The 15583-nt window shown below is 41.4% G+C and overlaps 1 protein-coding gene across 1 annotated transcript in view; it reads left to right on the top strand.

Moving 5' to 3' along the window:
- Window positions 1-6118: 6118 nt before the first annotated feature.
- Window positions 6119-15583, top strand: part of ATP9A (ATPase, class II, type 9A) — a gene marked incomplete at its 5' end in the record, with an annotated part of 54125 nt that continues 44660 nt past the window's right edge. The window contains 4 exons of the mRNA XM_009707532.1: window positions 6119-6182; window positions 10458-10602; window positions 10934-11047; window positions 14588-14696. Coding sequence (XP_009705834.1) covers window positions 6119-6182; window positions 10458-10602; window positions 10934-11047; window positions 14588-14696 — 432 coding nt within the window. The remainder of the gene's footprint in view (window positions 6183-10457; window positions 10603-10933; window positions 11048-14587; window positions 14697-15583) is intronic.

Genomic DNA, 15583 nt, shown 5'->3' with positions numbered 1-15583 from the left:
GCGAGCGCTCGGCCTTTGCTGAGCACTAGCGTTAAACCAGAAAGGGTGTTTGTAGATCTCTAACAAAGGTCTCTGTCTAAACGCAGAAGGCTCTGTCTAACTGTATCGGTTAAAGCAATACAATATCCTTGGTGTGCGATGTTGCGATATCCTGACTGCGCGATGTGTTCCAAAGGGAGATGTGTGTGTGTGTGTGTATATATATATACACACGCTGGTATTTCCATGCAGAAAGTTAAGAAAAATGATCCTTTAATACTGTTTCATTAGGAAATTGCAGGCAGGTTGGGTTTTACACAGTGGGGTGTAATATCCAAGTTATCCAATATCCAAATGGATATCCAAGTTACCTGCCTTTCAGTTATTGCAGTGCTTCGTTTGTCCCTGGATAATTTGCTTTTTAAAATGTAGTGAGTGATATTAGCAAATAAACCAAAATATCCAAGGAAATCCTGACTGTTAGAACAAGAAGAAATTGATACTTTTCCCCTTGTTTGTTGTTTTTGGTTGATAGTTTTGATTTAGATTCCTCTAACTGAAGTTGTTCTACATAGTTTATTCATTATTAGTGTTATTCCTTATTATCAACATTGTTTCTAATAATTGATGTAGTAATATCTGTGCCAGTTGATACTGAGCTGGGATGTGTGTGTGATGCAGCAAGTAATTCCCCAGCAAGTCACTGGGCAAGTTCCACAAGGTGCAGCCACCATGGCATTAAATTTGGTGACATGATTGAAAGGGATCAGGGAGAGGCGGAGACCTGAGAAATTTCTCTAAGCTTCTTGAATGATTTATTTTCCTAAAGTTCTCTATCTCCACCAAGACCCTCGTGGGTATTACAATGTGGTTAGTAGTGTCTAATAGAAATTGCCCTCATCTAACCTAAGCTATGGTTCATTGGTTGTGGACTCTACCTGATTAGCAGTCACAGAGATGATGTTCCCAGTGTTAGCAAGAAATTCTGGCAGCATGAAGTTGTGAAGGAAGATTGCCTAGGATTTTTCTTGGTAGCAACCTGCATAACTTGGATTTGGGGTTTCCGTTTGGAGCGGTAACTCGGTTTGGGGATGGGACTTAACATATATTAGGAACTCTTGTTTTACTGATAAGTAGCCTGTGATATGTTAGCAGTTTGATTGAATTATAGTGTGGATAGCAAAGCATCAAAGTTGAGCAAATCCAAACCAGTATTATAAACCAAAGAAGAAATCAGCCAGCAACTCAGGGAGGGTCCCTGCTGTCACATCTGGGGTGGAGTCCTGGGAATCCTAAGCTTTAATCAAGACCTTCTTTCTTCTGTTGCCTCTGAGAACAACCCAAACAAAAGCCTTCCAAGTTATATTCCTTGATACATATGAAAACCCAGGGGTAAGCAAGTCTTGGAAGGTTTCACCTTAGCATAGCCCTAACTGCAATTTCTACTGGGGGGGTTTCCCCTCACCAGTGGGGGCAAGTTCGCAGAGAGAGATTTTTGTCAATGTGGTCTTCTGGAGTGAGGAACAGTTTTCTGTTCACGTACTGAATAACTTCATAGAAATCTTCATGTATGTTACAAAAAAGTAAGGAATGCCTAATTCTCATGTAAGGCAGGTGTAAGGCTTTCATTACAGCCTCAGCCTCTAGCATACTTTAAAGAGAAGCCAGGGAGAAACTGGCACAGTAGCCTTGCAGAGATGAACGATGGTACAGACAGCTGAGATGTGTGTCAAAGAGAAACCATGAACTTAATAAACCAGTGGGAGAAGTGGTTATCTGTTCCTGAGCATAACTTTAATGTGGATCTTCCTTGCTGCAATCAAAGGCTAAGCTCTAAATTCTGCAGCTCTATGCCTTGAATTGAGCCATATTCTTCCAAATGCTTTGCAGCGCTCTGAAAACCACTCCGAGATATGTGCCAGTTAGGAAGGAAGGATAGCATTAACTGCAGCGAGACCGTTGGTGGGATGGCAAGTGAGTCTGAGCTTCCCAGGGGCTGAGCTCTGCCGGGAAGGGAGCTGCAAGTGTCTGAAGCACCCCAGATGCTCCCTTCAGTGCATGACACATGACTTTCCCTAAATAGTTTATGGTCTCAGTCCACAATCCTGCAAGGCATTTCTTGAAAACAAGAAACTGCTGTGCTCATGCTGCCTCTGCAGTGTAAAAAGGCCTTGATCCAGAAATGTGGGGGGAAGAATGGGGAATGAGACAGGGAAGGAGGAGCTTTACAGTAACATTTCATCTCTCCATTCCATTGTACGTGCGTGTGTACTCTGGCTCTATTTAAAATGGTATATGCCATTTGAAAGTCAACAGAGAGAGATGGGAGCTCCTGCTCTCCGTCTGCCTGCGTGTGGGTGTGCCTCAGCGCGTGCAGAGCTGGGCTGGTTTCCCACCGCCGAGCTGTTTTGTACCACGGCACTTGGCAGATGGGCAGGGGTGGGCTGCAGGAACAGCAGGGCTCCTGACCCCTTCCTGAGCCCCCCCGGCTGTGCCGTCGCACGGTCTGAAATGGGGGAGTGTTTGAATCATGTGGCTGTGCATAAAAGGACTAAGTGGTTGTGCATGGCTCGCTTTGTTTGGTTGGGTTTTTTCTCAATGGAAAATTCTTTTTATGCTTTTAGAATAATGAAATGTGGAAGGTTGGTTTGGGTATTAAAGGTGCCAAGGATTTAACAGCACAGCCTGTTAGAAGCATAGAAACATCATCTGAGAATGTGCTTGTTGTAGAAGTGATTAAATATGTTGATGAACTTCAGCACTGATTTGACAAATACTACCCCAGTATTAGACAAATGTGACACTTTTTTCCGTTAGGTTTGTTTTATATGAAAAATGCTCATGAAAGCATTTTGCATTTGCTCTCTCAAATACTTCTCCATCAAACATGCCGCATTTGTAAATAAAACCTGCTTCTTGGTAATGGCTGTTAAACTGGTGTCTGACAGTCAAGCTATCATATATCTGACATCATCACTGAGATTGTGTTTTTGTAAACAAATATAATCCCAAGTGAAGTACACCGTAGGTCAGTTCTTCTGCACCTCCCATTCGTTTAGATCCCTGTGCAGATTAAGGGCCACATCACTTACAGGACTCGAAGTTTTGGATACGGTTCATATTGAAAGAGATGCTTTTGAGTGGTTGTGACTTTATTTGGGGATTTGTGAGTTTGTTTTTTTTTATTATTTTTGCCAAGTTATGGTGTAAAATGTGAATAATACAGTGCTGCATAAGCTTCCCCATGTAAGCTGTCTTCATATATTTTTTTCATGGTCTTTCTGTAAGATAATAATTTTTAAAAGTTCATGATGTACAGTGACTTGCTAGTTTACTATACTTCAGGGGCTATTGCAATACTGTTCTTTAATGTCCCACTTGCAAAATGGAGAAGGGGAGATGTTTAGGAATGTGTATTCCTAAACTTCTATAGAAAACTGCTCACATTTGTGTAACTTCGTGATTCCCGTTCCTTGAAAGTGCGTGCTAATTTTATCAGCATCTCTAAGCAGCAGTGTAAATTTTCAGCTGCTTTTCTAGACAATCTTTCTTTCCCTTTCAAGGACGTAGTCTTCTGATTTCCAGATGGAAAGTGTCTTATTATTCCTAATAATGCCAATAGTTCTCTCCTGCCAGAAACAGCCAGCTTCCTCCAGTGACACTGACCTTGCCCTGGGCAGAAAACTTTGGAGTAATGTGATGGCTTGAGCAGCCCCTTCCCTCATCATCCAGGTCTTTAAGCTTGATACCCAAAAATAGGGATGGTATCCAAAGAAACAGTAGATCACAGAGCTATGCAATGCCTGTAACATCCTTTCAGGGAGGAACAAGTAAGTTAACTGGAAAAAAGCTGATAGCCCCAGTCCAAAGGACTTTTTCTTTAATTAGCACCAGGCTAATCTGAAAACACGTTTGTGTACTTGTTTGTATGTGCTCAGAGTACTTTATTTCTGGTACCCAACTGAATGGATTTGTCCGAGTGTTTTTTCAAGGTTAAGATTATTCAGTTTCCAGAGGAGAAAGGGAAAGTGAGGCTGCCTGAAATGTTCCTTGTTAGGTTCACTACCCAAGTTTCTGCCTCTTCTTTCCCTTTTGCTCTCAGTATGAGTTGTGTTTTGTCGTCCCAGCATGGGGACATCCCAAGTTGGATGTTTATCAGCACGGCCCAGGACGTTGTACCCTAAGCGTGGCCATCTCTCCCCACAGTACAAGTCCTTGGCAGCTTTGTGGGCTTTTGCTTTGACTCCTGTGAGTGTGCAGCAACCATGCAGTGCTGGCGAGCTCGGGGCCTTAACCGGTGTCACACCATGTGTTGTGCCAGCACAGCCCGGTGTGGTAATAAAAGAGACTGTGCAGACTGGTGTTTACTCACGTTACATCGGCACATGTAAGACAGAAAGGTTTCAGGTAGTGAAACTGTCCTGTCTGTCCGTGACCCTGGGTAGGTTAATGAAACCTGCCATTGGTCTATTAGAACACAATCTGCCATTGCAGCCGCTCCTGTTTGTGTAAAGCGCTTTATAAGGATCACAGGTGTCTTACAGAGAATTTTAAAGCAGAACTAATGGGCTTAGTAATGTGTGGTTTCTTAGTGAAGTTTAGGACATCTTTGAAAAGTTTTTAAAAAAAAATAAAAATATGGCAATTGAATATCTTTGGGGGGGTGATAAACATCTGCCTATAAGAATGGGCATATGATTCTGTGCTTAAGAAATGTCTGTGTTCTTACCAAAAGCTCATTTTCTAGCTTACTTCAAGAAGCCATGGGCTGGCACTTGTGCAGTTAGTGTACAGAGATAACATGCCCCCTAGCCCGGGATTTGGATTTGGGCTTTTGCCCTGTGCCCACCCAGCAAAGCACAGGCAGTGTGCTGGGTGGTTTGTGGGACAAGACCAAAAAAGAAGGTTACAGAATAGGTAAGAGTTAAATGCCAGCACTGGGGTTTACTAGGTGCCTTCATAACAAGAACCGTTTGTGGATCTTTGAACGTATATGGGATAAAAATCCACATTTGCAGATTTTGGGCCACTGGTGTGTGAGTTCTGTGCTGAGCACTACAGGCTCTGGAGGAGGCTTCAAGACGGTGGTGTAATGGGATTCCCGAGCGCTGACAGGCCTCCCCGGTTAATGTGTTGCAATGTGCGACTGTTACTGCTGGTTGTAGTATTGTGTTCATCGGTTGGACTTTTTTTTCTTTTTCCCCTCCCCTCATCGATGAATTCCTTTACGTTGCATAGAAACCTCATGCTAAAAGGCTACGTAGGAGAGTTCTTAGTAGAAATGCTGGATATTCTTTACTTGAGCATTGATACTACTGATAATCACCTTCAAACCCTTGCTAGGCAGGAAGTTTTTCTTTTATTTGTCTAATTAGGTTTTCAGTTTGCTTCCTCTGTAACTCAGGAGGTTGCGAAAACTGTGACTCTAGCCAGGCAGGAATTTCACAAAAGTATTTTTACACAGCAGGTTCTCCTGTGCCCTTTCTTGCATATACTTGGAACTGCATTATTTTTACATTGATTCTCAAACCTTATAGTAATATAGCATTTGTAAATTAAAATTCTTACAGCAACAAGTATCTTCATGGTGGGAATGCTACAAGAGATTGTGGCTTTGGTAGCAGAACGTGTGCTAAATTTTGGGTAATTTCACTCTTGTGCAATTGCCTTCTACTTCCCTGCCTTTGTAGACGCTGTCAGTATTGGGGACTGCTGTCCCATTTAGAACCACAGCAAGTGTAAGCAGTGTTGTGGTGGTAGGTGTTAGGATTCACAGACTAGTGAATTCATAGTAATTTGGAAAAGACGAAAAGCAATACAATTGTATATAAACAGTTGGGCAGAGCACACTCTTCTTAAGGTAAAACGTCCTGATCAGTTTATGGGCTTCATTTGCCATTTTCTTATACATTCATGAAGAAAAAATGCTGTTAAGTCATTGAATTTATTAAAATGTCTGGAAGTCTGCTTTGGAGATTTAGATATTGGTTTGAAGATCTGCCCAGATATTTGGAAAGTTCTTTGGAGCATGTGGGTGAATTTTGCACTGTAGAAAAAATTCCCAGCACAAGTGAGAAATATCTTAAGTTATAGTAGTATCCTCTTTGAGCCTTATCTTATTGTAAATATTATGATATAGGTGTAGGTATTTTTGCTGTTGAGTACAATCCCTACAGGAGGCCCAACCTAAAAAATAAACAAGGGTAACTGGTTTCAGATGCCTCATTACAAGGACTGACTGACTTTCTCCCTAGCCGGGAAGCATATTGTGATGAAACGGGGTGTGTGGACACCAGGTTTGCTCCCTTGGGCAAAGCCTCTTATTTGGAGCCTTATCATAGAGGTCATTCTGAATTCACAGTCATTAAAACATGGAATCAAGGCTAATCTTCTGCAGCGTTCTCCATCGTGAAAGAAGGAAACACCTTTTTTTTCTTTCTTTTTTTTTTTTTCCTCATAGAGCATATCTGTTTTCTATTGTGATCGAAATACCATCATTTTCATTGTTTTCTATTAAAATATATTTGGCATACAAGTGTCTATTTGGCTTAGGTCTTCATCTGCAAACTCAAAAGAAAACTGCAATTAAAACATATGAAACTAATAAAATATACTTCTGAAGTAGAGTTTATGAATTTGAATGTTTAGCACCAACTTTACTGATTGTCTCATGTTGGTAACTGCCTTTCAGATGTGGGCATTATGTACAACCGTGTGGGGATAAAAGATCTACTAGTTAGTTCTTCTTGACAAGAAAAAGAAAAGTTTGTAAATTTGACAAAAATTGATAGTTTGGGGGCAAGTGTAACTTTTTGAAGTGGGTTACATTTAGGGTACTTATGCTAATTATGGTTTTATGGTACTACGTAGGGAATAGTCAAAGATGGAAGTCCATTGCCTTAGAAATGTTACAAATGCAGAATAACGGGCAATGTCCCTGTGTAAAAGTAAGCAAAGATAGCAGTAGTGGTGCTGCAAGTCTGTAGGAAGTCAGATGCCTCTTGTATATACTTGAACAGTAAAGCATCTCCAATTATTTTATTCCAGTAATTTGATCAAGGTGTTCGTTGCTATCAAGGTTTTGAACTGTTCGCATTACCCACTGTATTTATTTCTATCAGATTTTCCTGCGTTCTCCTGATTTTCTCTTCTTCAACAAATGAATGGTTTGCAAACTAGAGTTGAGAACTGCAGAGGCTTTGATAAAGCTGACCTCTACATGGTCAGTGATAAGTGTGTGTAGGCGAAAGCAGTAGGGTAGTTATTGAAATTGAGGGACCCTACAAGTACTGTGATTTTGGAATGGAGGGTTTGACTTACGTGGAGCTGGTAAGAGACTATTCGGCACCATCCAAAACGTGTGATTTCTTGTTCTTTCAGTACCAATGTGTGAGTGCTATGTAGTGCTCCTCTATCTTGCCAGCATTTTGGTCTGTCAAAGCTTCTTTGAGTGAGAAAACCTCCTCTCCTGTGTTTGGGTGCGTCTGTACACTTATGGCTTAGGTTGTTCGTGAGTACAGACTAGGGAAAATCCACCTTTTCAGGGCTCATCTGTCACTCTTCGTGAAATACAGTAATGTCAAAGTAATTTGATTATGCAAAAATCCTTTTATCTAGTTTTAAAAGCTTGTGAGAAATTATCTTGCAAGTCAACCTTGTGAAGTTAATGTCTATGTCTGCTCATGGAGCACTGAATCACAGGGTGACACCTTTACTTCTAGAAGCAAAGTTGATTTTTATTCCTCTTCTGTACTGAAGGAACTGACTTAACTGATAACATTTTCTGTTTATTTGCATCCAACAGGGCATAAAACATAAAAAAATGGTAACTTTGTAGGAAACTACCTTCTGTGTGGCAAGTTGTAAACTGTTCGTCATGCTGCATGTATCTTCTGGCAAGACAGTGACTTCAAGAGCCGAATGCTTTGTGTACTTTCTTAAATAGTTATTCCTTTCTGTTAGGTGTGTATTTCACTCAACTTTGGTGGCAGAAGGCTGTGATTCAAGAACAAATCTTAGTGGTGGTTTCTGGAAAAATGTAAGAGCTCTGAAGCTTTTAGTTATCAATCCGGCTGATACTGGCTTTCCCAAATGTCAATGAAATTCAATAGGTCTGTTTTTAAAGGAACAAGGGGGATTGGGAAGAGATTGGCTTTCAGTAAGAAGCAGTGACAACAGAAAAATAACCCTTTTGGGAGGCTACAATGCTGCAGTTTTGAACAGAGAGGCTTTTTCAAGGTCCAAGAGGGATTGCTGATAAGTCCTCGCATCTCCCTCAAAGTATCCGACGCTCTGTTTGATTCATTGCCTCAAGTAAGGATTTGTTACATTGAGCAGCGCATGGTTTTATTTGCTAAAAGTCGTGTGAGATCGGAGTTTTTGCTGGCCACAGCACTCGGGTTGAAGGCCCCATGAGGCACCTCGAGCTGTGGGCCGCAGTGGGCAGGCCCTGGCCTGTGGAAAGAAAGTCGTGGTTCTCTGGTGTTACCATTACTTCACGAATTGCACGTTAATCCTCCACATTCTTCTAGAGAATAAGTGTTTCCTGTCACCTCATCCTGGGGTCTTTTGGCTGAGAAAAGCAACATCTAGCCTGAAGTTTGTAAGCCATACAATGGTTTCCAAAACGGGGAATATAGTTTTTATGTATGACACCCAACTGTGTACTGGAGGAGATTTTAACTTGGGTAATTTCAAATATAGGTACCACGTGCCAGTGCTGGGTTTTATTTATTGAATCTGGCGAGCTCAGAGCTCCCCAACAGCAGCAGGGAGAGGTCGGGAGTGCTGAAGGGACCCTCGGTGAGGTGTTGTGTACTGGTGGTTTAAACGGGTGCTCAGAGAGCTGGCTTAGGTCACATCTCATAGCCTGGATATTAAATATCTCCTCTGGAGAGAAGAGAAAATCCTTCACTAGCCGTATCAGTTTTAGTGAAGTTGGTGTGGTTTTCCTGAATTCCCATGTAACTTTCAGCAAAGGCCAGAAATGATATTAAATAAATGGCTTTAGTAGAAGCCTGAGTTGAAAAAGTAAAAAATCAGCATGCCAAAGTGTTAATATTTTATTTGTTTTGAACAGTTTTTTGAAAACTGACATTACAAGATATAAAAAGTAGTTGTTGAGCTTGATAATTGAATCATGATAATATTTAATAGAGCAAGAATGAAGATACTGCTGATAAAGTAGACAAAAATGTGGGGAAAAAAAATAGAGCAGAGGTTATATTGGACTAGTCTGATTGAAAATAGGATGAACTTAAATTCCTGCAGCCAGTTCTCAGCTTGGGTTTGCAGTACTGGGTCCAGACGTTGATCTGGGCTGCCTGAAGTTGCAGCCTCCACAGCGGTGCTGCAGCAGGACAGTCACCGCAAGAGCCGAAAATATGAATGACTACAGCTGAACTAACAAACTGGGACTGTGTAGCTGCATCTGCGGTGCGTGTCCTCAGTCAATGAGAATGTCTGTTATTCATTAGTAGATAACATACGATTTGCCATCAGCATAAACAGAGCTAATGACTGTAATATTGTGTAAAAATAAAATCAGTAATCATTTAGTATCTATTTTCAGATTCCTCATAAGGTTTCATTTTTAGAGGATTATAGATTATTGTTCCTTGGCAAGACTGTTTTAAAGTGCAGAAATTCAAATATGCAAATATTAAACCCTTCTGTTAAAAAGCTATAAATTTCTATGAAGTAGGAGTTGTAAGGGAAGGAGAGGAGAGCCTCTGTCTCCATCTCTTTTCTTTGGGATGTATGAGATCGCTTTACATATACATTCCTGTTTAGGTTCAGTTTGTAAATGGGAAAAACCCCTTTTGTTTGAGGGAGGTTCCTTACACCAACAAAGAAACAGAAGAAATAATAGAAAGCACCTGTTACTGTTTTTTTTTTTGAGTGGGAGGTTTCTGGCATAAAACCTGTAATCCAGGATCAGTGCAAGGGGACCTTTCCGCCTGCACCCCACAGCTCCTTGCTTCCTGAAGCCCGTTCATTCTCATGGGGCAGAAGCCCTTCCAGGAGCCTGCGCCGACTCAGTGTAGTGATGAGCTTGGTCCACGCTTCTCTGTGCATCAGTTTTTTGAAAGCAAAAGAAGGAGCATCCCCAGCCCATGCTGCTGCAGACATGTTTCTAGCATTGCCTCCTGCTCAGCTTTGAACATGTGCTTGCATGCTGTTTTAGTAACAGCTCCAGCACCATATGAGATGTTTGCTCATAGCTCGGGAGACTGCAAGGCAGGTCTGCGGTGGCTGTAGCAGGCGGAGTGTCTGTATTTGGTAGTGTGTCAAGCTCTGGGCTTTAAGATACTCATAATACAGTGGATAATTGACAGATGAGAGGTGGTGAGTGACAGATGAAGTAGTGATGCTCAGCTGTTCTGCCTGACTGGTGGAGAGGGTCTAGGGTATGTGTGAGTGAGGCAGAGAAATACATTAAAAATTAATTCATTCATTAATTAATGTTTCTTCTACAGCTGTTGTGAATGCTTAAGATGCTGTGGGAGGAGAGACCCAAGGCCTCGTACTGTTTGGCTTGGCCATCCAGAGAAGAGAGACCAGAGATACCCTCGCAATGTGATCAACAATCAGAAATACAACTTTTTTACATTTCTCCCTGGGGTAAGCGTGAAGAAAGTCGCTTTTCATCATCCTGCACCAATGTGTTTCCCAGTTTCAGTGGTTTTACAGTAGACAGGTGCAGAACTTGGAGCTGGAGGAAATAATTAATGTTTGGGTTGTGTTTGGTGGGCCTACTGCAAAGGCTGCCTTAGGGCAGCACCAAACCAGACACGGATCTGTCCTGAGTGTCCTGAACTACCTTAAGACTGCCCTAAGTTAGTATTTAGACACTAGAGGAGCAGGCAAAAATGTTTCTGGTGGTTGGTTCAATATGCTTAACTTCTGAACTCCATTAATCTCCACTCTCCTCTTTTTTTTTTCTTTTTTTTAGGTGTTGTTTAACCAGTTCAAATACTTCTTCAACCTTTATTTTTTGCTTTTGGCCTGCTCTCAATTTGTCGTTGAAATGAGGCTTGGTGCACTTTACACATACTGGGTTCCTCTGGTAGGTCATTTAAGATTTATTTATTCAAGAAGTTTCAGTGTTTGACAAAATTTCCTGTGCTGCTTTTTCTGTAGAGTGTAAGTTTGCACCTTAAATAATTTTGTTAGCTTACTTTTTCAGGCCTGCGCTGTACATGTTGTAGCGTAGGTGCCTGTTCTGGCCTTAAGCTTTAATTTGTAGAGGTTTGACAGGGATGTGAGAGGACTCTGCTCCCAACTTGTTCATCTGTGGGGTGTTAACAGGCACAGAGCTCTGTGGGGTGTTAACAGGCACAGAGCTCTCACTACTGGCCGCAGTGACTGCAAGGGCAGCAGAGCTTTATGAATAACATGAGAAAACAAATGGAAACTAGCGCAAATGTATTTCCCTGGTAACGTGTGTGTTGTTCACAGCTGCATCTGAACCTAGGGTGTGCTCATGGAGGGTCTGCGTGGGGCGTTGTGCCCTCCCGGGGTGATCCACGCTTGTGGGAGCCCAGACCAGGCTGGCAACTGCAGCAAAGCACCGAAGGGCACCTTTCAAAAGTGACCTTAATGAGCGGCCATATGCGCAATGATGGCAAATTATGCTCCCCTGCCAAACAGTTTGACCTGCGGCCTTGGAATAGGTCAACAGGCTGCTTCATAGTTTAACTACATTGTAAAAAACAAATGAAAAACCTAAGAACCCTTCCCCCCCTAAACCTCCCACGTATAAAACCAAATATATAGAGACATATTCACACTCACTCAAGGTGCAGATACTATTTCCTTCTTTTAAACTATTTGCCCCTTTTTTTGATAGCCATGTGTTTCACCTGCAGTCAAAGGAAATCAATAATAATCAGTTTTGAAGCAGAAACTCCAGTGCTGTCAAAGGGCAGAAAGAGGAATAGTTGCATAGAATGGGCTTCTTAAAGCTCTAAAATGCACTGCATGAGCCAGTTAGAAGTGCTTAAATATAGGTACCTATATATTTCTTTTCTTTTATCCCAGTAAAACTATTATTTCTCTTTTTATGTGGATAACTTCTCTACTGCACTTCTCTACAGCTCATAGTATTGTAGAATAATTTTGATTCAGAGGGACGTCTGGTCCAACTGTCTGCTCAAAGCAGGGCTGTCTTTAAACTTAGGTTGGTTAAACTTGTCTACCCGAGTGTCTATCCTTGGAGATTTTCGAAATCCTCTTTACTTTAAAAAAAGACACAAAACCAACTGAAAATTGATTAAAAAAGCACAGAGCTCCTTCGAAGACACTACTTGTGCATTGATTTGAGAAATGGTGATGATAAAAATACATGACTCTATTGAGGGAGCTGTGGAGGGACAAAGGAAACTTTTCCTGCGTTTTAGACTTTCAGTAAGTACAGTGAAATCCCTGGTAAAAGCCAGAAAGTAGTGAAGGGGGCAACAGCTTTGGGACATTGCTGCTAAAATTCTGTTTGTATTAAAGCCTGGATCTCACTGAATTCTCTCTCGAGCGTGTGCTGTGTTGCATTTGCTGTATGAATCGTAACGCTAGTTTCATAAGATCCTGTCCCGTAAATAAAGTATACATGCACACCAGAGGATCTCTTTTTCTGGGTTTTGTATAGGCAGTTGTGACTTGCCTGTGCCAGGTGAGCAATTAGAATTTGGCATATGAGCTGCCAGAAAGCAGGGTAAGAAAGGTCTTTGTTCATTACTGGCTGCTAATGTGAGTGCTGGGGATGGAATGACATATGAGATGACATGGTGAGTCGGCACATGTGGGAATATTTTAGGGTGATTATTTGAAGACTCTTCAAACAGCTGAAACTTAAGTTGAAAATAACTGATGCTTTTTTATTTTATTTTGGAAAGCAGATAGGAATTTCTAGCTAAATGCGCAAATGCCACTTGTAAATAGAAGAGAAATGTTCATTCTTTTCTTGACTTGTTGGTTATGTGAAAGAGGTCTTCCATGGTGGTGCAAAATAGATGGTTGTGGTCCTGAACACTGGGGGGTGAAACCCTTCTCTGAAAATATTGTATTAATGGCTTCTTACTTTCTGTATTTGTAAATACAGGATTGAATACAGGCATTTTTAAAAAAAGTAATTGCCCATCCTTGGGTCTCTTTACGTGTTTGCGTTTTTCAGTACTGGAGAAACATACTGTATTGCATTTCAAGACTGATATTAATTAATCAAGATTATGCATTTATAGGCATATGTATGTACTAAAATTAGGGACTATTTAGTTTTATTATAAGACTCTGAGAGCTGGACAAGTGAAGTATACTTCAGTATTTTAATGTTTAAAGAAAGTACTCTCTTTCAGTCTTGGTATCTCATAGTTCATTCTTCATAGTTTTTATTTATTTAAAATAAATGTGAGAATTTGAATTTTTACTGTGTTGGGTAGTGTTAGCAATGTTCCACAGCAAGACTGGTTGTGGAGTTCAGGTTCACAAGTTCTTTGTGCCCAGGTTAACTCACACACAGTTTTAGGAGGTGTGTGCATAGCCGTTCTTTCTAAAAATGTAAGTAACTTAAAGTTGGAAATTGCAACCCACTGGCAAAATCTCTGGGTATTTACAGATATTTTAATGTATTTTTCAGGTAACTCTCAGTTTCTAACGTAACCCTGCCCCCTTCTTAAAATAAAAAAGTTTCTTATTGACAGAGATAATCAGTACATGGTTGCAATTTCCAAGAATAGAGGTTGTAATAGGTTCATTTTTCTTCTGTAATGCATGAGGAGTGATTTAACAGTTTAGTGAGTCTAAGCTTAATAGTGCCTAATAAAAAAAAAAAAAGACTTTATGATACTAACCCCATAAAGAATTGTTTTGTATTAATTTAGTTATTTTTTTGTATAATGAATGATGTGATGTGGGCGTTTTCCTCATGACAAGAGGAAATTAAATGACTGCTCATATCCACAGAAAAATAGGACTGAAACTCTACTCAGACAAATGTGTAATTATACGATGAGTAGTTCACATTAATATATTTAGAGTGCCTATTTGTATGGGTTGAGTGTCTGTATACATGCACATGAATCACATGCATTATGTAAGTATATCTGTATATATTAAAAAGTGGTTATATACATTTCTATATAGATTTCCATATAAAGAAATCTCCCAGATTAGGTGAGCTAACTTTGATGGCTCTGTGGTGGAGGGAGTACTGAGATTGGAGGCATCCTGTCTTACATTTGACTTTTGTGTAACCCCTCTCAGTCTTGGTTACTGGCCTGTGAAGTGAGATGAAATATGGTATTTACACTCTTCAGATAAACTTCACAAAGATTTGCTTGGGGAGGCACTGGCAGAGCATCACGGTAAAGCTGAGAAACAATCACATTTTTTGAAGCAACAAGTCTGTTGTCAGTTGGGATTTCTGCACAGCAGCACATAATATCACTATAATGATTTAGTGAGAGAAGACAGAATAAGGAAATGCAGATTGTTGGCATTGGTACTGATAAATATTGCTCTTATTAGAGGCAGATGTGATTTTCTTTTTTTTTTTTGCTTTTTTTTCCCCCCTGACCTTTTCATCCATTCTGTTTCCCTCCCATGCTCCTTTTAGGGATTTGTGCTTGCTGTTACCGTCATCCGAGAGGCCGCGGAGGAGATCAGATGTTACATGCGCGACAAGGAAGTGAACTCGCAGATCTACAGCAAGCTCACAGCGAGAGGTCGGCTCGGCGGCTCCAGCATGCCTGCTGCATCCCGGCACGGCTGCGGCAGTGCCGGGGGTTGCAACTCAATCAAATGCTGCTGACAGTCAGAGAAGCAAAGTTCAAGGAATGGGGAGGGGGTTAGGGGCTCACAGGCACGTGGCTTCGTGACCATGCTGCCGCTCCTGCCACTGTGGAGGCCTCGGGGGTCTGGGTGGCTTCTTAGGGATGACTCCTCACCGGGCTGCAGTGGATGCTGGGCTTTGCTGAGGGTTTCCTAGGGAGATGCACAGGTAATGCGACGGGTGTGTGTGTTTTAATTGCTTCACATAACTTCAGAGCATTATCTGGGCAACTCAAGACATGGGGAGCAGGCAGCCAGTGCATTTACATGTGCAGGAGCCTGCTTGGTGGGCTGGGAGTTCACTGCAGCCAGCTCCAGGCAGGGGTGAACTTCCAAGCAGCTGATATGATATATTTAGACCCTGCTTGCTCCTAACTCCACTGTAGGCCAAAACTTGTTTCCCAATTATTGCCCCTTCTTGGTGGACTGGAGTCATCAAAGAAAATGAAACTGGATCTGAATTGCACTAGATTGTGGAGGTGGATGTTTCCAGAAGGGAAATGTGTTTTCCTTCCTGCAAAGCTCTGATGCAAGAGAAGCACCCTGTAATGTTGTGTCGATGGAAGGAGAGAGGGGCAAATACAGCAAACAGCATAGTAGGAAGAAAACAAGAATGGAGCTATAGTAGATCTGATATGTTGTTTGGGGTTGGTTTTTTTTTCTTCACATTTTGGTAATAGTGCATCTGTCTTCCCCCTGCACATGTTTCTTGGTTGTTCACCCTGTCGGTAAGAGACAGACGTAAGAAGGATTCCTATAAGCCACCAATTCATATTCTTTA

Source organism: Cariama cristata, unplaced genomic scaffold (assembly GCF_000690535.1).
Source record: "Cariama cristata isolate BGI_N322 unplaced genomic scaffold, ASM69053v1 scaffold15509, whole genome shotgun sequence".
NCBI classification, from domain to species: domain Eukaryota; kingdom Metazoa; phylum Chordata; class Aves; order Cariamiformes; family Cariamidae; genus Cariama; species Cariama cristata.
This window is presented reverse-complemented; position numbering and strand designations above follow the sequence as displayed.